The sequence below is a fragment of the Opisthocomus hoazin genome, chromosome 3, assembly GCF_030867145.1.
Source record: "Opisthocomus hoazin isolate bOpiHoa1 chromosome 3, bOpiHoa1.hap1, whole genome shotgun sequence".
Taxonomy (NCBI): domain Eukaryota; kingdom Metazoa; phylum Chordata; class Aves; order Opisthocomiformes; family Opisthocomidae; genus Opisthocomus; species Opisthocomus hoazin.
The window spans coordinates 41,704,014-41,730,435 of NC_134416.1; the positions used below are offsets into that span (position 1 = coordinate 41,704,014).

The 26,422-nt window shown below is 39.9% G+C and overlaps 1 protein-coding gene across 4 annotated transcripts in view; it reads left to right on the plus strand.

Moving 5' to 3' along the window:
• The window catches only part of CYP7B1 (cytochrome P450 family 7 subfamily B member 1), a 126,793-nt gene that overhangs the window by 78,169 nt on the left and 22,202 nt on the right, over window positions 1–26,422 (plus strand). For 2 of the 4 annotated variants that reach the window (XM_075416068.1, XM_075416071.1), the window contains exon 2: window positions 25,602–25,738. In XM_075416068.1, the coding sequence (XP_075272183.1) occupies window positions 25,602–25,738 (137 nt within the window). Of the gene's footprint in view, window positions 1–19,731; window positions 20,009–24,910; window positions 24,927–25,601; window positions 25,739–26,422 lie in introns of those variants that run through there. The other 2 variants (XM_075416070.1, XM_075416069.1) reach the window with 2 other exon arrangements.

Sequence of the window (26,422 nt, forward strand, 5' to 3'; positions counted from 1 at the left end):
CATTAGGGCTGTGCAATTGACAGACTAAGTAGAGATGATCAAAACTGATTGGAGAGGAAATGCAAAATTAATCCAGTTGTAGGATTCTGCGAACCCAACAAACACGCATAGCAGAGTACTTTTATTTCTTTGGAGCCAGATGGTTTGTCCTATTTTAAGATGATGGATTCTTCATGCATTTCTTTTGGATGTCATTGGTTTTAACTGCCAGACAGTATCTACTGTTAGAACTTTCCTTATTCCTGGATTATTTAAAGAGTATTTTTGGCACATTCGAATGATCATACTGTACACCAAGTTAATTTTTCCTTACACTTAGCTCATACGTGAAAAAAGTGTTTATATAATGAAAAAAAAAACCTCTAAAATGAACAGTTCTTTTTTTCATTCTTTTGACATGATGTTGACAGAAGTCGCTTTGATGTAGTTTAGAGTCATGAATTTTCTATCTGTTCTGTTTTTCCTGGGGCTCCATCTATTCAGACATCCTGATCTGTCATTTTGCAACACTTTGTGAAGTGCTTGACAGATAGCGGTTTTGACAAGTGCTGGACATCAGCAGCAATTCAGAATAAGCAGTGTATATTTCTCCAGGTAAAGTGACAAAACGTCTCAAAGCGTAAGAAGAACTGTGCAGTCTTCAATCACATTTAATGTTACAAAGCAGGACTTTTTCTGCTTTCTCCATTTGTTCTAGTAGCGTGCAGTGGCTCAGATGAGTATCTGCTGGAATTTTGGATTGAGAACTTCCTGTTTTCATATTTCCCAATACAAGACTAATTTCTCCAATCTGATGGAAAAACAAAAGGATTTGCTGAGACTGAGATCCGGAAGAGTGCAGCACAACTGATGTTTCATGTAATAATTTCCAAGGTCTTCTAGTATTTGACATAAACAATATGTATGTGATCAATTGTCTCTGGGTTGAGGTTTTTTTTTGTAATGCCATTTTAATTCTGCAAATAGGATCTATAAAGAACATAATTTTTAAAAGTCACCATTATTGATTAGTCGTTCTGGTTCCTATTCCACATCCCAAATCCTTTCCTGACAGTGGTTTATGCTATATCACCCATAGGTACTCATAGATTCCATATTTACATTATGTAGTATATTGAAAATGTAAAACATTTCATATAATTATTTTGCATCTGTATTCACTCAAGAAACAGCTGTTGAAAGTTGAGGGGGATGCAAAATGGCACAGCCTGAAGATGTTCTTGTTCATTCAGCTAACTCCTTTTTGATGTGATACCTACTGGCAGGGTTGTGTGGTGAATTCAACTTCTTTGACAGCCATCAGCCCCACTGACCAGTAGTTTCAGTTTTTGTAGTTAGGGGAAAGATGAGAAAAAATATTTCCATAGTTTAGATTTTTTTTCAGCTGCTGGATCGAAAGCCCCTGCCAACAGCTATCTAAATCAACACCATGCCAACATGTTCTGTAGTCCGAAGGTCACTCAAACATCTGGCCCCACAGTCTTGTTCTTTAAGGTTTGTCACTGGGCAGCATCTGTTTATAGATTCTTTCTCAACCTCTCTTTGATCACTTTGACAGCAAAAAGAAGCTTCTATCACCCTTGATGTGTTAAGATAAAAATATCGGGAACATCAGACCATTGTAAAATTTGGTGCAATTTCATATAATACTATATCTGCACTTTTAGTTTCTTAAGTTTCCTTTTTTCTATTTCTTGGCTGAGTTAGAGGGAATTATGTAGTACTCTGCTGTTGAGATTAAAAAAAAATATTGTCAGAGCTGATATGTTCAGTGGGAATGTGAAAACTAAGCAGGTCTTGCCCAGCTGAGCTTGGTCAGCGTTTAAAAAAAAAAAATTTGGAAAGTGAGCAGAGCCGGCATATTTAGCTCTGGTCTATTTTGAGTAACATGTTATCTAACTCTGTCCAGTATGTCTGTCCTCTGTGCTCCTACAAAGAGTTACCTATTCCATAAAGGTTTATATATGCCTTCATGTCTTCAGATATTTCTCTTATACAGAATAATGGAGAAAAATGGAAATATCATGGCTTCCCTGTTTCCCTGTACTGACTTTCAGTTAACTTTTAGATCTACCGTTTCAAAACAATGCAGAACTTCTCGCTTTGTTCTAGATCACAACAAATAGGCTCTCTTTACCCTGGTATTTTGCTTAAAAAAAAAAAAAAAAAACATTTGGTAGTCTTTGACAGTGTTAGAACTATGATATTTATGAACATTACTGAAGTCTAGTTTGTACCGTGATGGAAAAGATCTCAGGTGACATGTTGTCTTATGGAGTCTTGTGGTCCTATCCTCAGTAAAGACACTTTCTTTGAAGATGTATAACCCAGGGACAGGCACAATCCATAACAGGAATACAGAAAATTATGTGTATGTGAAATTGATTTTGTTTGTGCACTTCCAGGGTTGGTGGCAAACACTGCAGACAGCCCAAGAGTCCTTTGTTACTCTGTGGAATTGGTACAGCATGGTGTCACTTATGCAGGCCTACTCATCTTCAGCAGAGAGAGGTCTCTGCATGAAAATGTAATGAAATGTACACGTAAAGGCCTTAGTTCTGTACATCTGCCATGGACAGTCACCTCAGTTCCGTAATGGTGGTTTTGTTGATATATATTCCTCTGTTAGATAGATATGAGCCATGAGCTCATTTCACCTAGGATATTGACAGCCAATAGATAGCTAAAACTTTTGACCATCGTCAGCTGAGTTTGAGAAAACCAGAAGCAGACACACTTTAGTTGGGTGCTGTCTAGCTTTATTAAATGGTACAGGAATGCACATATCAAATGGCCCAAGTGAAGGGGCTGCATCCCCGCTGCTCTCTCAGGTGCCATCATGCTGGGCATTGAGTGGATGGCGCCGTCTCTTTCTGAACACTGGTGGTGTCACAGAAGAGACACCTGAGCAGCGAGGGCTGATACTGTTGGCACATTGGAGACTCGGTTTTCCCCAAGAGTACAGCTAAGCCATGGAGAGTCTTAGCAGCAGAGAAGGTAAGTTTGTACCCAACACAGGGGAGTGGAGAAAACCAAAGGGCAGGTGCGACCCCCTTCCCCACCAAAATACCCCACCTCAGAACTTAATCCTTACTGAACCAAGTCCAGTAGCTTTGAGGAGCAAGATGACATGGACGCTTGCTGAGATTTCTAGCTGTATGTAAGAGGGGAAAGGTCGATCTTCAGAGATATTTTCAGGAAGAAGTGGCAACGTTTAGTTATAATCTGATATGCAATGAAGGCCACGTCTAAGACTGTAGATCTGAAATATACAGAGGGTAGGCGCTTCCATAGTAACTGTGAAAGAGATGTAGGCTTTGAATTTGAATTCCAGCTAGCACATTTAATAGTGCACTAACTGCTTGGGATAGATTACTTCAGGGTAATTCTGCCCAGAATCTTACTTTTTGTTAGAACAACGTGTTGTGGAAATAGGTTGATTGCACAATCCCACATTTGCTCTGTTCTCCTATCTCTTACTGGGTGACTTGATGTTTTCTTTGCAGTTTGTCCTTCTGCGTGATCTTTGAAGTTCACTTGGAAGTATGATTCGTACTCCTTATCCTGCACCTTGTTTAATCCCTGTCTTGTCTTTCCTGCTTTAGCTCTCCTTTCGTTTTTAGCGATATTTTATCTATTCTCTTTGTCTACGCTCATATAATCTCGTTGTTGAAGGGCTGAATTAGTGATAACAAGTCATAGTCCCCTCCATTCATTTACAGACAGTATTTGACTCAGGAAATATCTCAGCTGAAGGAAATTATGTAAGACAGCAAAGACTGTTGGGTGGGAAGTTGGGCCATGATGTTTTTGTAGAACAGCTGCAGTCTGTATCACCTGCAAGAGTCAGAAGATTTCATCTTATTATTAGTGCTAACGTCAGAAAGACATAGGCGCTGTCTGAGAGAAATCAAGCAGGTCTGGACATCAGAAACCGTGCTGTACCCTCCGAGGTGAGTTGTGGAGAGTCCTTCTTGGAGGTGGTACAGGTCTGAGCAGCAGGAAGGCTGCGTGTTAGGGCTGATTGCACTGAAAGATCGTATTAGCTAGAACTAATAGTCTTTCTTTATGTAACCCACAAATTGCTTAGTTTTAGGTTTTAAGATGAGCATGTAGATATTCGCACAGAAACTCCAGGAGTACAAGGACCTGAAAGGAAGGAAAGAATCAGGTAAATCTTATTCCGGTTAAAACTTCAGTGGAAACTTTTACTGATGAAGTAAAAAGCTAGACAGAAATGGGTTTATATGAAAAATAACAGTGAGCAGTGCAGTGAGCACGCACATGAAGCAGTACCGCTTTCAGCGCTATGGCTGTGAGATGAGACCTCTGCTTCAGTCGCTGCAAAAAAGCATATACTGGCTTGTGTGTTTTTATCTAGTATTTTTCTTTCAGAAGTAGATTTTTAGAATGTATTCATACAGAACAAACAAGCTTTTGGTCTAGGGGTATTTCTGAATGAAGACAATGTATTCTTTTGTGTCTGTTTCTGGCTTCCTTCCTCCCCTCCCCAAGTCGGAAACCTGATTTATTAACACTTTGTCATTGTGTGGTCAAGATGAGACTAGCAGCTTCCCTAGCTGGTGGACTCCAGAGCCAGCAGTGGGTGTGTGCTGGGGGGCGCGTGGCAGAAGTACGCACAGACACATGTCTTTTGCCTCTTACAGTTTCTGCGAACCAGTGACTCAGGGGTTTTCTGGCCTATCAGCAGTATTTTTGTAATTTTAGACTTTCCATCCATGGATTTTGCTAATTGTTTGGTAAACATTTCAAACTTTTAGTTTCTACAGTACAGTTTCCATGGACACCCTGCCAGGCTCTAGTTAAAGGACAACCCTTTATAACCTATGACATCTAGATCAAGCTGGTTAAGATACTGCCTGCTTATTCCCTGGAGTTCAGCATTTTTAGTTTGCTTTAGTTTTCTGCCTGCCTAGATCTTTGGGCAACTCCCAAATCTATTCCTTTCTTTTTCAGCTTGATGTTCTCAATTGTATTGTTCTTGATCCTGTCCTCCTTTCTCCCTCTTCCCTTTCCTTCTTCCCTCTCCAGGAGCTTATCTCAGGTGGCTCTGCCCATCTGGCTGGTTGGGAAGGTGTCTGCTGAGCTCTCGCACGGTGGAGACCGGACCCACTAGCCGAGCGCTGGGTGTTGCGGGCACATCGTGAATGGAGCCAGTGCCACCACCAAGCGTGCCTCTGCCCACCCACAATGTCGACCTGAGCAGGGGGGACGAGCATTCTACCAACACAGGACCAAGGATATTCTGTTGGTTAGAAAACTGGTATTTTAGTGGGATTATCAGCTCCATTCCTGAGTCAAGAAGGGCTTCTAATTAAGAACATGAGCCTTTAAGATGTCAGTGATGTCTTTAAAAGGAGACACTGGCCTTGCTCTGTGTTGTCTGGGAGCACAACTGGTTTAAAGCCCCTAGGAAGACATCCCTGACTCCCTGACTGCAAGGCAGAGTTGAACTGGTAGCTGATACTTGTTTTCTGTGATGAAGCTTCCCATAGATGATATTGAAGGCTGAAGAGCCTTTCCAAGGCAGACCAGAATATTTTATGTAAGCAAATAAGTGGACTGAATGCTGTACAAAACAGCATATTACACCGGCTATAAGTATTTTGCGACATTTCTTGCACAAACAGTCACACTTGTAACTGTTTATGCCACCTGTAATTAAAAATGAGATAATCCCAGCAATTTGAGTCTTATACGATTGATGTCCATTTCCTAGCTGCTTGCTGCATTGAAAGATAAGTAATTGTAAAGACATTTTTAGAAGCAATGCAATAATCTTCTCTCACCAAAAGCAAATGTTTTAAAAGTAAGAAAATTGATAATGCAATTAATTATGTGGATATTGCAATAATCTAATCTCCTTGGTAGAAAGTTGGTGCCTAGGGACAGTATTATCCACACATTAACTGGAAATGAACAATAACATTCTCTTTATCATTGCAGTCTAGGAAATGGCAGATGTAACATAGCTGCAGCCCTACGGAGCTGCTTAGGTTGGGATTTCAGAGCAGTTGTTGAAGATACAGAGCTGTATTCATTAGCAGATATTCATAGAAGATCTGTCTCTATATATCTTAAAAGGATGTTTTAGCGAGAGATTTTAAGACCTACTCTAAATGCATTCGTAGGTTTTGCATTGTAGCAATGCTCCCAGATTTCACAGGTGGATTTGTACCTAGGTGATGGGTCAAAGACACTATGTCCACCTCCTTTCCATCTTTAACTTGTGTTTTAAATACATTAACTCCACAAGTAAGCATTCGTTGAACATGGATTTTTGTTAATCGCAAACATATTTCAAACATAGCCACATTATTTGTAAAACAAATCTTAATGAAGGAAACAATAAACATAAACACTTATTTTTTAAAAAGCTTATTTACAAGAAAATAAGTAAAAGATATTGTTGATAGTAGATATGGATAATAATACACAGTTACAGCAAGCTGTTGTGCTGAACATTTTCTTGAAGGACTGTAAAGTCTTAACCAGTTGGGTATGTGGTTATAATTTACCTACAGTATTTTGTTAATATTACAGATGGCAGTAGAAGCTCAAGATTAAATTACTTATTTGGTATTCAATTAGACTTCAACAGGTTGCTTATAATATAACAAGAAAATGAGCATTTAAAGTCATATCAGTTGTAACAGTAAAATGATAATGTAGAAGTAGATAAAATACAGCACTGATAGTAAGGAAAAAGGCGGGAGTTTAATTAGCTCTGTATAGGTGTGTGTTATAATGTCTATGTTTCTATATATAATGGGAATGTGTGCTTTGTTGTTTATTCATCATAAAGGAGAGAGGTTAATATGAGCCTTATTAGGAAAACAAAGAAACTTAATATATATTTTGCCAGTAGTAGGAAAAATTTTGCATGAAGTATAGAGGGGTAAAATGAAGTTGTTGTGTTTGGTGTGTTGGTTGTTGATGTATTTGTATGTATACGTACATAGACATATATTTCTCTAATCTTAAGTAGTCTTTACAGCAGACTCTGAAGTGTCTGCTGTGTGATTCTCTTTCCTGTGGAGATTCGGTATGCCGTTCAGAGGAAGAGTATGATGTGCTAGGCAGTGCCCTGTTGTTGGGATGCGGAATAACAGAGGCTCAGAAGCTGAAGGCAACGTGAAGGAATGGAGATTTATGAAGCTGTTGCTCTGTGAGAACTTTGCTGTATGTGTTTTCAACTTGATATCCGATTTCTACTGCCTTCCAGCTGGCTTCACGTTGTGGCACACACGGTGTGTCATGGGCTCTGCCTCTCCCTGGGGGAAATCTGGACCTACAGGAGCTCCTGTGGGTTTCAGCAGGTATTTGTCAAGAGAACCTGTGATTCTTCTTGTAATAGTTGAAATGAGGCCCAGCCAAAAAAAAAAAGAGTAATTTTTTACCCTTATTTGGAACCCATCCCAGGTTCATGGATTAGGTGAATGACATCAAGCTTGTTCTTACTTTTATTTTATGGTCTGTATGTGGCCTGGCCCTGGGCTTGAGTTGAGAGGGCTTGGGCTAGCAGACCTGCAGCAAGACTCATCACTGTGAGCAGAGTGCGTGTTTCACACAGTGCCATCCGTCAATTCAATCAGGAGGTCATCACCTGCAGCAGGCATGTCAGAGGTAGCGACATTTAATTTCTTTTTGCTTATAAACGCACCTAAAGCAAGAATTCTTCAAGCTACCCAAGCATCAAATTGCATGAAAGTAAAATCAAACCAAACAAAACCCAAGAAAAAACAACAGCAACAAAAAAAATCCACCTTTTTACATTTAGAACCATAATCTGTAAACAGCCGCATGCTTACGTCTTCAGTGTGGTTTGAATTGAGCGTTTGCTTCTGTTCTTCAGGGTGCAGAGCCGTATACTGCACAGTACTTAAGTTTGTTGCTGGCGTGTTAAGACCACGATATTCTAATGTACGTGCCCTGAATTGCGTAATACTACTGAGCACCCTTTCCAACTTCTTAATGCTGTGAGTCATTTGGCTTCTGGGCATTAGTTAAGTTGTTACATAGATGATTTCCCTCATAATTGTAGACAGTTTTGCTGCCTTGTTTTTCTCTTTTTCTTTGGCAAGCAGGGTTGTTTCACTAGTGGTAATAGAGTTGCCTGTTGCTGTTGTGAGTTTAGCCAGCTGTGAAGCTGCACTTGCATTTGTTATTACCCTGCACTTGGTTATGAAATGCAGCCTATTAATTATTTCACTAAAAGTAGCCAGTGGGCCCGATCCTGGGGCATATGCCACTTTCTCCTGCTGCTTTACATTTCCGTTCATTTTAGCGGCAGTTCAGGCTGATGCTTTACATTTATGTGTAATTTCCCTTGGCTGTCACTGCCTTTTCCTGCTAGATACTTCAGTCAATATTTTTCACTGTTGATTAAATTCAGGTTTCTGGTTGGGAGCTGCCGTTGTAACTTCTGGTCTCTTATTTCCTCCTCGATGCTATAGTTGAACACTGAGGTGTACAGGGGCGGAGGTCAGGGGTACAACACTTCTGATTCACCGTAGAGCAGCTTTCCAGAATAATACCCATCTTTAAGCATTAAAATGTTTGACCCGGAACCCGCCTTGGTTGCTGCGTTTGACATAATAGCTCCATTTTGATTTTTTTTTTCCTTTGGCTCTGATTGGTATTGCAGTGGACTTGTTGGGACGTTAATAGCTATCATGACAATTTTTATTTTCTAAATGAAACAATGCCCCCTGGTGCTCTGGGATTCGAGAGGTCTGATTTTACAGTCAAAATAAAAATAAAACCAAATAAAGTCTTTTCAGACAGATAGTTCTTGTCCCTAAATCTGCCAGCTACCACTCAAATGCTGTCACTGTCACTCATAGGGGATGGGGAAGAACACTGTCAGCACTGAGCAACAAAGAGAAGTCACAAGAAGAGTAACAGAGAATAAAAGCACACTTGAAAAGAGACACACGTCAGTTAGGCAGAGTAAAAGCAAATTACAGAAGAGGAAAATAAAATGAAAGGGTCAAGACAAGAAATAGACCAATGAATAGTCAGAGAAAAGTAGAATTAAAACTGTCTGCTTAATGAAATGTAAAATCTAGATAGTGATAGAGAAGAAGCAATAATGTTAAAAAATGGAAGTACTTTTTTATAAAAAAGATTGAATTTAATAAAGGTATTACAAAAGAAAAGGACAAAGAGGGTAAGTGTGAAAAATGTGCCATGGAGAGCATTAAATTAAAATGGCAAATCTAAAAAGGAAGGGATATATATTAGTTACATGAATACTACAGAAATTAATAGAATAAATGTTGTTTGGTATTTTCTGTGCACTAACAAAATAGATTATTGATGCAGAAATTTAAATCAGAGTCCCTCCAGACTAAAAATATAAGCAACGCTGATAAGCAATGAAATGAAACAGTTGATCTCTCTTTAGTTTAGCCTATCACAAACATTTGATTTTTTAAAAATTAAGGTGCTAAATTACAAAAGGATTCCTGATGGGCATGCACACATGTGAACCACAAGACCATTGCTTGTCCTGTTTTCAGACAGCAAACTCCAGCACAGCATGCCTGCTCACAGCCTTATGGCTGACAGGAGCCTCAGCTTTTGAAGCCGAATCAATAGAGCAGAGACCTCATGAATCACCGTCTCTGATGGAGTGTGGGGCTATGAACGTTACCAGAGCTATCTGTAAAGCCAAAACAGAAAAAAAATGAAGACATGAGAAAGGCAAAGGAAACCACCCCATTGCTGCAGCTGCAAGACTTGTAAACAGCCCATGTTCTCAGGGTTTTTTTTCAATCGCAGACAAGGATAAAATAGCACAGCTCAGAATCAAGGATGTCTGAAAAAGGCTTCAAGGTAGCTCTTTGTTCCCACAGTCCTGGAACAGCAATGAGTCAGTCATGTCCCTCCCTGTAAACTGGAATAGCCTGAAGGCTGCTCTGAATCATTCTGGCTGCCAGTGACCCTGTAACAGCAGAGAGGGGTTGCTGGGGCATAGCAAAGGCTTGGCTGTCTTCTCTTCCTTTGGCCATGTCCTCTAGCCCGGCCAGAGGAGCTCTCAGGAGCAAGGTGAGGGGGAAATGGGGAGAAGAAGAGAAGGGAAAGCACAGAAACGATCATGATGCCTGTTCTGCTGAAAGACCCCTGATTCTGCTTTTGCTGGCAGAAGTCCAGCGGCTGGTCATGGCTCTTGATGTATAGTACGCTGGAACTGGTCCCAGCACGAGCAGGAGAGGTTCTGTGTCTGGACAATGGCCAGGGGCAGTGGTAGAGGGGTTTTTTTTTAATAATCTGCTTTTCAAAGGCATTTTTGTAGAGTTCTTCAGATGATAAGAGAATCCCTTTTCCCTGCGAGTCCCATCATGATGGCAATTGTCATGTAGGTCCTACACATTGGCGGGTGTTCATATTCTGTGACCACTGTGATCAGTTTTGTTAGTGTACCAATGTTAATCAGTTACTATTCCTTACCTAATATTATTTGACCTAGCAATAAAAATATATAAATTAATGCTGCTATGGGGATTTATACCGCTAGTCTAGCTCATGATTTTAATTTGGTTTTTATTCACCCACTCTTATAAGCTAAATGTGCATCCTAGTTTGGGAGAAAAACATGACCCTGTGATTCTATTTTTTCCTTTCTTTTTTGCTTTTAAGAGGAAATTTCTAAAAAATATAAATACCAAATAGCAGCAATATTTTTTTGTTCAGTAATCCTAACTCCAGATATTTACAGTTTGGATTTGCATGGTTTGTGCTGTTGTCAGTCACCTCTGAGACGACCCTATACATGATGGAAGCTGCAGTTAAGGGTAAGATGTGTTTTCAGACTCTTCTGTAAATGTCCCAGTCTTGCTACTTCAGTGAACAAAGTGTTTGTGGCTTAGAAGAACATGATGCTTTCCAAGACAAAGGGCGTATATTCTGAAGCCTTCCCTTTCTCCCACTAAGCAGCAAACAGCCCAACCTTACTAGAAGGCAGCCATGAGAACTGGAATGCTATCGAACCGATCAGTAACGACAGGTAATTGAGCCTGCTTTTAGAGGAGATCCTGCAGCAGAGGAAAGATAATTATCCTTTTAATAATTTCTTAAAAGCGTTCCCAGAACTTAATTTTGAGTCAACTGGGTATTCCGTGCTGTGTAACAGAAGCAGAGTGGTTTTTTGAAGTGCTGAACAGAACTATTGGTCTTACAAGTACTGAACATCTATCCTGCTTATCTCTGCAGTTATACAGACACGTATGCATAACCTGCACATCCAATGCGAAGCTTGTAGTTTATAATCCAGATCTATTTTAATAATAGTGTGAGGAGGCACCTTCCTCACTGACTAAACTTCCGTGAAGGCAGAGATGGAAGGTCACAGACATTCAGCCACTCGCTGCCTCTAGCTATCTGAGGCAAAAGGACGCGATCTCTTGACCAGCAAACAGTAGAAGAATGGTAGTTTGTAACCACAGGTGTGGTGTGCGTGCACGGGAGCACAGATGCTATAATCCGTAATTAAATTTAATGCCATTGATACTGTAGCTTATAATGTCTTGAGTTTCTCTGATAATTTAGAACAGAAGGTTTTAAAGGAAAAAAGAAAGATGTATGTGTTGGTTGGATGTATGTCAACACTGCTTGACACAGTCAGCAGCTGAGGACTAGATCTTCAGGGTGTAAATTCGTTTAGCTCAGCTGATGCCAGGAGAGCTGTCTGAGTCTGCAGTACTTTAAACTCTGTCCTGAGGACACCCAGTATCATCTACAGGAATCTCGTACACAAGATCAGTGGAGTTCATAAAGTCATGGAATGGTTTGGGTTGGAGGGGACCTTCATGATCATCCAGTTCCAACCCCCCTGCCATGGGCAGGGACACCTTCCACTAGACCAGGTTGCTCAAAGCCCCATCCATTCTGGCCTTGAACTCTTCTAGGGAGGAGGGGGCAGCCACAGCTTCTCTGGGCAACGTGTTCCAGTGCCTCAGCACCCTCATAGTAAACAATTTCTTCCCAATGTCCGATCTAAGTCTAGCCTTTATCAGTTTAAAGCCATTACTCCTTGTGCTATCGCTACTTGCACTTGTAGTAAGTCCCTCTCAAGCTTTCTTGTAGGCTCCCTTTAAGTACGGGAAGGCTGCAATAAGGTCTCCCTGCAACCTTCTCCAGGCTGAACAGCCCCAGCTCTCTCAGCCCCAGCTCTCTCAGCCCTTCCTCACAGGAGAGGTGTTCCAGCCCTCTGATCATTTTTGTGACCTCCTCTGGACCCACTCCAACAGCTCCATGTCTTTCCTGCACTGAGGGCTCCAGATCTGGATGCAGGACTCCAGGTGTGGTCACACCAGATACTCTCTGCGTTCACAATTAATGCATAGGGCAATACTGGAGAATGATTCCAGATGTATTCCTTTGCATGGAAGAGTCCACTGAGCAGGTATCTTTGATTTGGCAGCAGTATGGAGCTGAAATCATGTCCTGACATGCAAGCATTTTGGATTAAATAACAGCTTAATTTTTCCTTGAAGATTGATGGCTTAGTCTGTCCATTATTTGTTTGAGATATTTTATGATCTGATGATTTCTTCTCACATATTTTAGTCAGGCATATTATGTATCATTGTTGCTTTATGTTTTCTATTACTGGGAATTAATTTTTCACACAGTATCTTCATTTAATTATATAATACAATCACATGTGCATTTTGTATTAATAGGAAGAATCTGTTTTAATTTAGCCATTATATAATTTGCTATCTTGGGTTTTCCAGTTAAAATTCCCAAGTTTTTTGTTTTAGCATAACAATAGTCATATTCATTGCTTCTTACATTATAACAAAAGCACTCAGATGTCAGTTCATAGATTGACATAATCAGCTTTGTCTCTTAATTAGAAAAGAGAATAAAGCTGTTTAGGGGTGTCAATAAAATGACAGATGTATCATTAACAGAAGGCTACATTGGATTGGAATGGTGCAAATGCTTGGAACTGAAATGTTAAAATTTTTTACTGATAACCTTTCTTTTCTAGTTTTCATTTTCTCAGGATTTTTTTCTAATTGAAAAATAATAAAGCTGAAGCTACATAATTCAGCATATAAATGGAACAATTATTGGTAGTGGAGAACTCCAGTTCCTTCTGTAAAGACTCAAGTTTATAACCAAAGTAGAGCTATAGCTAGGAAAACCTGTTACTCAGGATTCCTGCCTACTCTCAAAACAAAATTCAGCATGGCCAATGCACCCTTTGGCTATGTCTTTGATGTACTCCTCGCCATCCCTATGACGTCAGTAGTTGTTTATGAACAATGGTACAACAGGACAGCTTGTAGATTTTAATACGAAATTCAGGACACACCCCATACCTGACTTCTCAGTTCAGCACACAACATGAAGTCTTTTCACAAAGAGTCTGAATAGTCAGGCTAGTATTGACTTCAGTGAGTCCATATTTTGCACAGTTCTCCATCAGTTTGTAATGCTGTTGATATCCACCCTTTGATATGATGGAAGTCTGTTGTCCTTGTAAGACACAATGGCTTTCGGGCGGAACAAATGAAAATTGCAGAATCTGACTGAATTCCAAATATTCAAATACTGGGACAATGCTTCAGAATTCAGGCATACAGATAGAAATAAGATTGCAAGCTGCATCTGTAATCTGTCTTGAGGTGGCTCGTCCCAGCAGGGTCTGACATCCAAGGCATTCACAAGACCCAGCATCTCATATCAACTCTACTGGCAACCTGAGCCAGAGGATTTCAGACTTCCTACAGATCCAATTGTCTTCTGTCAAGCAATGCTAAGGTCCTTCTAGGAAGAATTCTGGGCTGTTTTGTCCATTCAGCATCAGCCGTATGACAGAATTCAAAGTCCAAATGGGCTAGCTGCTGGGTCAAGTAGCCAGCCACATGGGAAAGCACCCTTCAATGTCCTCTGAGACACGCACACCTACGGCTTTCTGTACCAGATGAGCGACTGTACAGCCAGTCTCAAAGGCATTTCAGCAAGGAGAACGATGAGTGGGTGAGCCACGTAGCTGTAAGTCCCAAGTTTACATCCATTTCTGCACAGTAATACTAACATGGATGAGGTGTCCAAAATCTTGTCTCTTTCTCTGGCTGCATCCACTTTCTTTGCATTAGAGCCTGTAGAGCTCCTTACCTCCCCAACAGAAATATTTTAAACTTTTCAGATTTCATGAAGCTTTTGACACTTCCATGAATTTTGTGTCCTGTGTATAGACAGCTGTCTCTTCTGCTCTTTGGGATTCAGCATTTAATTATGTGGAGCTTCAAAACGTGTAATAGTACTTGGAATAGCTGGCTGGAAAATAATGAACATTTCGTAAATTAAATTTCTCATTTTCAAGTTCAAGCCTTTTACTTGGTGGTAAATGGAAATTACTGTTACCTGCACCATGGAGTTTAGGTCTATCCTATACCCTTGAACTAGGAAATGATGCAATTGGATGGTATCTTTTTTCAAAAAAAAAAAATAGGGATAATATATTTCAGTAAATCTAGGACGGGCATTCTTGGACTCTTCAGAAAGATGATCCTTTTGTAACCTAAGCATTATTTGGTGCAGGAAGTAACTTAGGAAAACAATGAAACAGGTATTCATTTGCAATTGTAATGTCTCTGATTACAGTCCCCAAGTTGACATTTACTCAATTTAATTAAAAAAATTGAGAATTGTGTTTATATTTTCTACTCCATCTTTCACAGCAGAGGGATTTAAGACATGTTCAGACCTACGATGTCCCAGTTACTGTTCCATCTTACTATCTTCAATTAATATTTTTTCAACTTTCTGTGACTGCAGAATGAAAATGCATTCTTGATTTACCTAAAACTGGAATTAGTTAGGTTGCCTAAAACTGTCAAGAATGTTGTACATTCCAGAGATTCACACAAATACAAGGCCAGGAGCTTCATTTAGTTTTAACCTATAGAGTTTACATAAATATTTAAGAAGGGCAGATGCAGACCAATTAAAGGAATATATTTTCCAAGCATCAAACCATTGTTTTCAGGCAATACACTGAAGCTTTTCATTTAATACATATTAAAGCTGTTACAGGCTTAGCAGAGTTTTAGTCTCAGGAGAGGGAGCAGCAGATGAGAGCACCCCGGAGGGAGGTCGGGCAGAGATTGCCTGCGAGACGCAGGACCTGGCGCCTGGCTCGCGGGATGTCTGCAGGGGCTGCTCCGCAAATCTGCCCCAGGAGGAGAGGGCACGGCCGCCCCTCTCAACAGTCCTTTCAGCATCCTAGGAAAAGTGGTGGGCACGCTGAGAAGGCTGGGACTATCTTTATTCTGATATTTGCTAAATAAGATTGAGGAGCAGCTGGTTTGTGGGAAATATATTTAAGATTATTTTTTTTTTTGGTCTTTAAAAATAAAAATGTTTTAAGATACTTCAGCATTTCCCTCGTAATGGTAGGTCTAGTTTCAGGCTAGTCTTACCCAGAAATGCTCAGTATAAGTCTGTACTTCATACCCACTCACTTCAGGCTGGATACTTGATGGGATTGCTGTTACATAGCATGTATCAGGAATTATAGAAGGGTGCTGCTCATATGCATGGTAATACTACCCAGCCCTAGAAAAATTAATTTGCAGATGATCAGGTTTGTTGCCCGGTAGTTTTGGCAGGTTGTTAAGACAGGGATGGACCTTGTCCACCCATGAACTATGAGAAAGTCTGGCTTGAAAAAGCCCCGTGTGTGCTATCGCAGGCAGGGGCAGAGCCAGAGCAGAGCTCCGGGGAAGAGGAGAAGCAGAGAAAGGGTGCAAGTGAAATGGAAAGCATAATGGGGAAGTTTTGGAAGAGGAGGAGGAATTTGATGAAAGAGCTCAGAAGCACGTCTAGGAAGAGAGAAGAAAAGGAGAGACTTGTTGCAAATAGTGAGGAGCGAAAGACGAAGAACGCAGATTGCAACAGGCTTGCTGCTGAAGCAAATCACGTGTGGTCTCTGCTGAGAGAGTTAAAATCAGTTCAGATGCAGAACCTGAGATGTTAGGCTGGTGGCAGAAGGAGATGAAGCAGGGGAGAATGAGTGTGTAGTGGAGAGTCTGGTTACAGGGCTGTTTCTCTTAATGTGTGCAATAGACTTGTAGTGCTGCAAGGAAAAGAGGGCTAACAAGGATCTGGGAAGCAAGTGTGCGTAATACTTTGAAAGGAAAGAAAGCCTACTAATACTGGGTTCATCTTACAAACGTTAAGGCTTTTGAAACTCACCTGAGTACAGTATTCAGTTGTGGTTTTCCTGTGATCTGTGCATTAGTGACAAGATCAGTTACCTTCTCTCAGTATATCATTTCAACTTCAAGTTGTATTTACAAAGAAGTGAACTAAGTAGGGCACCTGGGGTATTTTTGTGTTTACTCAACTGTTCACACTATACTTTGGAATTTTTTTTATTCAACTGTTCACGTTATACTTTGGAAATTTTTCAATACATTTTTGAGCAAAACTTACATGTCATGACTGTTAATTCTGTAATACAATTCATGAAAAGTCTGACACCTGAAGCTCATGGAGGAGAGGAGGGAAACTGCTTGCAGATCACCATGTGCTGCTGTGCTTCCAGTTGGGGAATGTATGGCCATAACTGGGGGAGTAAAGAAATCGTTAATTTAAAACCTTATAGCTGTTTTGCATCCTTTTTTAAAGATAAAATGCAAAATTTTTTATTCATCTAAAGCTATGCACGTGCAGGTTTTAAGACAGAGTAAGTGGCCCCATTTCTCTAATTAATTACCTCAGTAAATCTGGAGTGGGCTGCGGGTATTAAAAAATTCTGCATGTGGTAAACAGAGTGAGGAAGAGAACTGGTTTCTGCAGTGTTCTGTTGTTGGCCTATAATGGTATATAATGCACTCAGGTCAAAAGAGTGGTACTGACACTCATGATACCACCATGGCTAGAACAGAAGTTTACGGCAATAAAACTAAATATTGCAATAAAATTAGATTTTTGTGTTACCATTACAAAAAAAAAAATTGCAACAACAGTCAATTTTTCCTATGGTGAAATTGCACTTTGTTTGCATATGTGCATATATATAGAAATATGTGTGCTTATATACACATAAATACATGCACATGGACACACAGACATGTGCATTCTGAATGAGTTGTGCTTGCTTCTTGAAAATGGCTAATATTTCCTGGAAGAGGAAATAGAGGGAGTGATTTTATCGATACTAATTGATCTCACAAATGAAGGTGAATTTTACAGTGTACAGTGTAGATGTGTGCTGTAGAAAGACTGTTCCTATCTCCATCCAGGACTGGAGACAACAGACAGGTATAGGCAGGCAGGAGGGCACAGTGGGGATGGACAAGACTCACCAACAGCCTTACACATGCTGATGGGTTGTGTATGTGGTCCACGGTGGTTACGATGGTGGTCAGGATTCAAGAAGGGATTTGGTTGAGGAGGAGCTGGTAGTGAGACCAGAGGGGCAATATTTGAACTAAGAATGTATTGCAGGAGATGAAAGCAGAGGCTCCCCAGATTTGAACAGGAGCTTGGTTTGAGAAGGAGGTTAACAGTGGGTGAGCCAAGGGGCTGAGTGGTGGTGGCAAGTCCACAGAGGCACCCCAAGAGGGATGGGCAGCCAGGATGGAAGTGCGCAGAGGGGCCACGGGCAGGAGAGAGAAGTTTGCAGGTGAGTGGGCCAGGAAAACTGACATAAAAAACACAAATGTGGGAACAGACATGACAGAATGAGGGGGTTGTAGGGGATTCATCCTCTCTTTGCTACCCAAGTGAGCAACTCCAACCTATCTGTATCGTTAATAAAGACCAATACTTCCAAAAAGCCTTTTCACTCCTTTTCTCTCTGTTGATTATAGAAAACTTAAAAGATGTCTGGCTCAAACAAGATACCAAACTTTTGGACAGCTCAGTTACATGAAATGAAGAGTATATTTTCATTACCTGTTTTGCTCTAATGAACATCCTGCTTTATTTAGCATTCATACTGTTTTATAGGAAATAATGTTTAATTTTTACAATTGATTTTTTCTTCTGCTTCTGAAATTATATACTACATACTCAAAGAAAATACAGTTGCCGCACACAGAAGCAGCAGTATCTTTCTGTCTCACATTCTCCTCCCTTTCCTTGTTGCCAGAGTTTTTTAAATATGATACTGTCCCACCACTGTTTCTAAGATTTCCTGAATTTATTTGTTTGCTCTTTATTATGTAAGGAATAATTTCTGCCTGTTCGAATATATTTCTGTGGGGAGTGCTGACATTCTTATCTGCACTTCACTTGTCATTTCTAGGCCAGACGGTTAATATGAATTCCTACTATGAGCTACTTACTGCGTACAGTTTTAACACGCCTTGCAGTGAGGCAGTATATTAAAGTGCAGAAATGGCTTATGAAAGAGATGGGCTTGAGGCGAGAGTCATTGGGTTCTCTTAGGTAAAGTCAGTTAGTGTGCAGCATAAATACGTTCCTGATAGTGGTAGAAGGAAATATTGGTGGACTTCATATTCTGATCCCATCCTTCTCACATGAATACAGGAAAAAAAGTGTTTATGTTTGTGGTTGACACCAAAAAAGGAGTGGCTGCAAGCCTGCAAAGGAGGGATTAGCGCTCCAAGTGGCGAACTGGAAAACACAGAGGACTCATCAACAGCATCTGGACAGGACCACAGTCTTTTCTCTGGGAAAAGGCTGAGGGCTGCAGTGGTTCCCAGGCTGGGTTTCTATTGACACGGTGGTGATTTTGCACAGAAAGCCGAGGTTGTGCTGAGAGGCAAAGCTGGGTGCCCTCGGTCACCCTTGAGATGGAAGAGGTAATTGCTGTGCTGAGCTTAGTGCAGGACACCACATAGAGAAGGGCGTGGGCTAACGTCAGAAAATCAAGAGGGGAGTGATATAAGTATGTAGAGGTCTAGAAAAGAGTTACGAGGAAGTACTGGAAAAAATTGAGGTTGTTTAACCTAAAGAAAACTAAGGGAGAACATGAAAAGTACCTTTAAATAGATGAAGCGCTCCAGCAGAAGTGAAGGGAATCATTTATTCTCCTATCCTTCGCAGGCAGAGTGATAATTAGTGGCCTTGAGGTGTGACATAAAGAGAAAGGTTAGATGTGATGAGAAACTTTATGATAATAAGGACAGATTGCTTGGGGAGACTGTAGAGACTCCAATACTGAATGTCTTCAAGAACAGCATAGACAAATATGAAGGAATATGTCGGTGCACAGCACCCTACCTGGAATATGAAGCGTGGAATAAGTAACCTCTCTTCATCCCTTCCTAGCCGATTTTTCTTTGATTAAAACTGAATTAAGAAAGGAAAAGCCCTGGGCTGGGCGAGTGATCTCAAATGTAAAAGGTAATAGAATAACCTTGGGCTTGTTCAGGGAAAGTGTTGAGAAGTTGTGGCTGCTCTCACTGACCTCACCCAGAGCAGAAACAAAGTAGGATTTCAAGCATGGGGCCATAAGCACTGATTTTATAGTAGCGTTTAATGTTGCTGAATTGTTGTCGCATTGTCCAGGTCTTGTCTTCGCCGTGACTCCTATCCTGGCTGTTATGAAACTTTATATTACATTTTCTGTAGGACCTTTCTGGGAATTTTCAGCGTGTGGTAAAGCCTGAGCCAAAAGGGCTTTTCCAATGGGTTTCTATTTTAAAACTGTTCATATTACGTTCCCACAATGGTATTTACTCACCTTCTGGCTTTTTAGGCAATATCCCAACCAGTCACTACAAGTAGTGGTTGAACTTATGGATCTGTCCTTCAACACACAAGTTTGAAGTGTGAAGAGTTGCTATGTACAATGTCAACCTACAACTGCTGAGATAATTTAGCCTAAAAAACTGCAAAGGAACAAGATTTCCTAGAGAGCGGTATTTCAGAGCTACTGAACGAGCTGTGGAGTATTGGTATTTTGGGGGTATTCGGGGAAGACACAAATGAAATGACTGGAAGAGAGAGAAAAGAAGACGCTCCTGTGATGAACGGATTACAACACAAGGTTAGAGATCTTAGCAACAAAAAGCTTGTGTACTTTTACAGAAAAAAAAAAAAATTATTAAAATAGCAGTGGTTCTTGACGTGAAAAACTTTCAACAAGAGGATTGCATTTTTCTATGAAAAAAATAGTCACTATAAAAATTCACTGGTTGATTGGTTAGTTTTCGTCAGCATTTCTCCCAGTTTGTCTCACATCACCACTAGAGTCTGTCTTTGCTGTACTGCTCTTTTTGGGAGCACATATAAACTCTTCTCTCCTTTGTGTGCTCAAAAGTGTGTTTGCTGCTTTTTCCTGAGTCTTTTTCCTTTTCTTCTATGAGTGATCTTTATCCTAATGAAAAAGGGGAGGTTATCAGTACTGCAGCATGAAATCACTTTACCTGGACAAAAGTATAGGCGGCAGCGGCAAGAAGGTTCTTCCATCCCAGGGCTCTTGTTTCTTCTTCTTCGCTGAGTCAATCCGTGTCTGCGTCTTTCTGTCGTGACTTGGCCTGATGCATCCGTTTGCTCCACATAAGCCTCCAAACAGTGATCACATAGGAGCAGCATCTGGTCCTTACCTCCACAGGAGATATGTAAGCTTAGAATTCAGAGGTAGAAGACTGTATTTTGCTAAAACTCTCATCTGGCTTGTTCTACAGGGTATACTTTTTCATACCGCATGTGTTCAACCTGGAAAATTCAGAGTTCCAGCAGGTCACTGAGGCAGAAAATCTAGACAGGGTATTTAAGGCATGCGTAATTTTATAAGTATCAAAAAATGGTGTTGTGGACAAATATTTGGAAGATAATATTTTTTTCTGTCCTCATAGACACAAAACACCCAATGCTATGAGTAGGTCTTGGGGGGGAAACTGTAACAGCTGAATTAAAAAAAAAAAAATAGGAAGATAGATTTACTGGCTTTCTCCTGTCCTGAGTTTCTTGTGTTCTTTCTCTCATAATACAAGAAGACACTCCAGACACCACATTTCTGGGGATTACCTTTCTTGGGGTTGAAGCCTTTGGCCTCATTCTTTTCCTCACGGTTAGAGTGTTCATAAGCCCTTGGAAAGACACTGTCTGTCAAATCTTGTTGCTTAAATATTGTGATGGAGCCTGTGAATAATCTCAGACTGCCTGGACATGTTCAAAATAGCTTTTGTTCTACTTCTGTACCCATCCATTTCCATTCCTTAAAGTCCCCTGGCACGGTGTGTCCCAGCTTGGACATCGTATGTGATGGTTTGACCAAAGACTCAGTGGGAAAATCACACCGATGCCTTTAGATTTTGTGGATGGTAACAACGGTTTGGAAGGTGACAGTGACCCCTCAGTGGCAAATGATATTGTTAGACCATTTTATCCCCTGCTTGCTGTTTTTTTCACCCTTTGGTGAAAGTTGTTGAGAAGCGGTCAGCTAAACAGCGGTACCCTGCGGAGTGACGTGTTCGTGTAGGGCTTTTTCAGCTGTGCTGAGTGCAGTGAAGGGTGCCTTAACACCAGATGCCAATCATACACCACCGGTGGATTTGCAAGATTATAGGACAGGAAAAAAGATGAAGGTTAAGCACAGGGCACAATAGAGATTACTTATGGTAATGAATTGTATAATTTTTCTAGACAGATCTGGATTAATGTTTATCCCAGGCAAGAGATTACTGTATGTCTGATTCTAGTTGTAAACAGACATTATTAAACAGAAGGTTTATGTTCATGAAATGCGACTATGGGTGTTAAAGCACTTATGATTTATTATGTGCAAAGAGAAAAATTAACCTGTTCATCTGCTATAGTACAAGATGCGCCACGGATTTTTGCATAATTTGGAAGGCATCTGCTCCTTTGGAATACAAATAACCAGTGAAATGAGAAGGATTCTCCTCTCATTTACACTGATCCTATGCCTGATGCTGCAGAGGAGCTGGAGTGGTGTAACCAGCAAAAGAATAGTCTTGCGTGCTTTTGTGAAGCAACAGTCTTTCTATGAGAGCTAGTGCTGACAAAGTCTATTTGCTTGTGAATCTTTAGGGGTTTTTCTTTACAATTAAAAAAAAAAAGTTAATGTTCAGAGAGCTTAACAAATTACTTTATTTGGGTTTCCCAAATAATTCCCTTTCACTAATTGAAAACATAATGTTTAGAGACATTGAATCTTAAAAAAATATTTTTAATCTATTTTTCACGTAATTTGTGTTGCAGCCAATTTTTCTTCTGCTTTGTTGCATCACTGCTGCTTAGCATAAGGGAGACACAGGTACAACATCCACATTTTTTAATACTGCCTTGCCTCAGTAGCTGAATAATCACACTTGAGTCAGTGACTTCTGTGTTTTGGGTGAGCTGAAAATTCTCACCTTAAGGAAACTGTAAACAAACTCCAAAACTTTCCTTTCTTGATGGAGTAGACATTGCAACTTTATTACTTGCTAACAAGGAAACATCTTTTCTTTGTGAAAGCAAAGAAGAATTACAGTTATCAAAATGTGTTAATTCTATTTACGAGCTGTATTTGTAGCCAGATGATTTTTGCATAATGCCATTTGAAATTATCCATTTAACAATACAACTGCGTTGCTTGCCCTCCACTTTGTAACTGATCTGTCTACTTAGAGATTACATTGGACATGTTGCTGATGCTTTATTTGCAAAATTCACTCACATATGTGAGAAATTTGTCCATTAAGTCTTCCTGACTTCAGAGAAGCTTCTCAGATAAGTAAAGATATTCCTGTGTAGGCAAAACCAGCCCAGTCTGTGACAAACAGGCAAGTGGAGCGAAAAGGTCTGCCAATAGAATCATAGGAGTATTATGAGGTGTGTTAAGTGAATTAAGAATTTAAGCAGTTAAACCAGAACTGAATAACATGTAATATGTTTGAATGCTTCAGTTAAAAAAGTTGCAGTCTTAAGTTTCCATCAGAACACTTCGTATTGCTTTTTGGTATTTCTTAACTGTGTTTTACGTTTGCTATGACAATATACATTGTATCATGAGAAAAATGTAACTTTAACATTTGTAATATTTTGCCTAATTATCAAATTGTACAGTGGCTGTGAAGTGTAAGTCCAGGGTTAAAGTTCAGAAACAGACTAATTAACGAGAAAAGTTTCTGTGGGCTTTGTTAATGGCTCGGTGTAGCATCTGAAGGCGACGGGGCCTTCCGGAGGTACCTGGGATGCGGGTAAGAGTCCTTCAGGAAGCCAGGGGTCAGCTGCACTGCCCTGCTTAAAAGTTTGTGCAGCGAAGCATTGTATTTTGGGAGGCACTAAAACATACGTGGCGCTCTGTTCTTTGCTGTGCGTTGGCAGACGTCGGTAAGTCATGAAGATGACCTCCATCTTCCAAAGAGAGAGAAAGCTAGAAATGAAGATGCATTTCTGTTATCAGTCTGCTGTGGGTCGTAAGTTGAACTGGTGTTACATTTTCCTCTGAAAGCCACGTAGCCTTGACATGGTGTTTAACAGTGTTAAGCTTATTGCTGCTGAGCTAAACATGTCTGAAGCGAACGATGACCCTCACGTCTTTGCGATAGCAAAATGTCTCCCTGATGTGATCCCGCAGACTTGGAGCATTAAGTTAATTTTCCCCTGGATTTCTGAGCTGCCTCCTTTTTACCGGGCAGAGAGCTTGTGAAGAATACAGCTTCTGACCGAATGACAGAACGGGGAGGGAGAAATTAGATGCATTCAATTAGAAGATGACAAAAAGCCGATCTAAATATTTGTCAGGATGCTACTTACGGGGCGCACTGTCCAGCACGGGAAGTGAAAGGAGGCCGCTCGCAGGACTTAATAGTCTGGGGGAAAATCATCCACATTCTTTACAGGCTTGGAGGGGATAATTGAGGATATCAAGTGGGCTGTTATGCTTCCAGGGCTGGTGATCCCTCTCGTGTAATCTCAGATTAGTTCTTTTCTTGTATTCACTTAATGCTGAATTAACCATTACAAAGTTTTCTGGACCACTTGAGTAAATCATGTTGCTGTCTGACCACTAGAGGATGGATAATGCAGTGGTTTATGGCAGGTATTGGAAAAAAGAGGGGCTCCACCTTCTCCACAATTAAAAAAAATTTAAAATATTTAAAAACTCAACCGACCAACCAACAAAAAAAACAGAAAACAAACCAACAAAACCCCAAAGTTGCAGAACCTAAAGATACAAAAAAGCCAGGACAAATGTTTTGGCTGTGAGATTGTCGGGTTTGGACCATAAGGTTTACTGGTTTTCCAGAGGACAAAAGGATATTCCTGAAAATTAACATTCCTAATTAGGAATCAATTAAACAGTTAAACTGGTTTTCCAGAGGACAAAAGGATATTCCTGAAAAACATTCCTAATTAGGAATCAGTTAAACAGCAAGAGATCGAGATGTGCAACTTGGTTTGGCCACATCTGTTTATCTGTGAGTTAAATTTATAGCAACTTTTTGAAGTAAGAGGGCAAACCTCTGGCTTGTAATTTCCTGCTCAGAAAGTTTTAATGAGGAAAATACAAAATGTAAATACAGCACATCATGTTTACCTTTTTTTTTTTCATTTCTGTTACAGCAGTTCAAGGGAGAACGTGACTATGATAGGGTTAATCCAGCTACATAAAAAATCCATGCTGTGTATGATAGTAGTAAAGCTTGTGATCCCTTGATCTTTGATTAGATCCAAGCTAGTAAATATCTTGTGTTTAATCAGAATGAGTTGTTCTGCATGTAGTATAAGTCACCTTCACAGATGGGATGTAGCAGCAGAGTTGTTCGTGAATATTTGTTTTAATCCTTTCCAGAGCAAGCACGCTTTATGTTTCTTTGTTGTAAATCAGATTCAAGCAACTAAAGACCAGCGTGAAGGAAAGACATTTACTTGCAGTCAGGAACAGGACACTGTGGGAACCATTTTTCCTTTTTAAAGAGAGATGTTGTAACTTCTTAGAATCTTAAAAGGTATTTTGTACTATTCCATAAACATAACTAACACACCATGGCTACTTTTTTAGATTAGGATGCAAATATCATTATCTAGAATTTTATCTTAAACTGTTCATGCACATTTCTAGCTTAGGAGACTATAAGTGTACAGAGACTGAGATTTATTATGGTAAATGTTCGACCTCTGTTATTATTCTGTGTTTTGAAGATATTTAGTTAGACTGGTAGCTGTTCTGTGAAATTCTTAAAATGTTATCGTAAGGCTAGTTGTTTTGTGGGGTATGTTGGCGTCCTATTTACCTAAATCTGTCATAATTGCCTTCCGATACATCTTCCTCTGACACGCCAAATATCGAAAGTGAGAGGACTCTTTGCTGGGAGATTTTCTACTGAATGTCATTTTTCTGTGTTCGTAACTTGATGGTAATAACTGGACGACCTGTAGTTAAATGCATCTCAATTTCTCTCACTTATTTTTCCTAATCACCACACAGAGCTTTCTGTGCTCAGAGGTGTGATTAGATTTAACCTGCCATTGTATCTGAAGAACTTTCTGTACAACATCTTATATATTGCAAGAATTATGTATGTAGATGGTGGGTCTAAGTGTAATAGATAAATAGATATAAAGAGAAGTTGCTTGCATGCCAGAGTTAATTCCTGATTATTTTTTTTTTCTGGTTTTAACAGGAAGACTGGAGAGCCCCCACTAATAAATGGCTGGATTCCTTACCTTGGGAAGGCTTTGATTTTTAGAAAAGATGCTTACAAATTCTTACTGGATCAGCAGAAGAAACTTGGAGATATTTTCACTGTATATATTGCTGGTGAGAAATGTTTTCGTATTTCTCATGATTTTTTCCATCGGTGAAGTTGAATAGTAATTCAAATGTTTAGTTTAGAGTCTTTCTTAACAAAAAACATTTTTGTGTAGCATAGGCCAGTAAAAATTACTTCAATTCACATGTACTGTATACATAATAAGTATCTATAGGATATAATTATGAGCACGTGGATTTATATACAGCTATAGGTATATGTGCATATTGACAGAATTTGTAGGCATGTAGTGTATGAAGGTAGATTTTGCCAGCACATTTAATTGTGTATTGGTGGGGTTTTTTCCCTAAAGAAGGGAGAACTAACATCATCTTGACACCACACAGAAAAATATCAGATTAAATTTAGAAAACACTTAAGAAAAAAAGTGCAGAATATGTTCTCACACATTTTACAACTGGTTGACAGGAACACAAGGGAATGAATGACACATTGACTCAGTGATACAATCAGGACTGGAACACAGAAACTTCCCATTGCCAGACTCTTACTCTCTTACTCTGATCATGCTTGCTGAAAATAACAATATAATAAAATATGATATAACCTTGCCGCTTTCTGTATTTATAGCTGTATTACTACACTAGCTCGAATACAGACATTTGAGTGAGTTCATGTAGACACTTAGCTGTGGAAGAAAAACATAGAATTAAGCTGGAATATTGAATGAA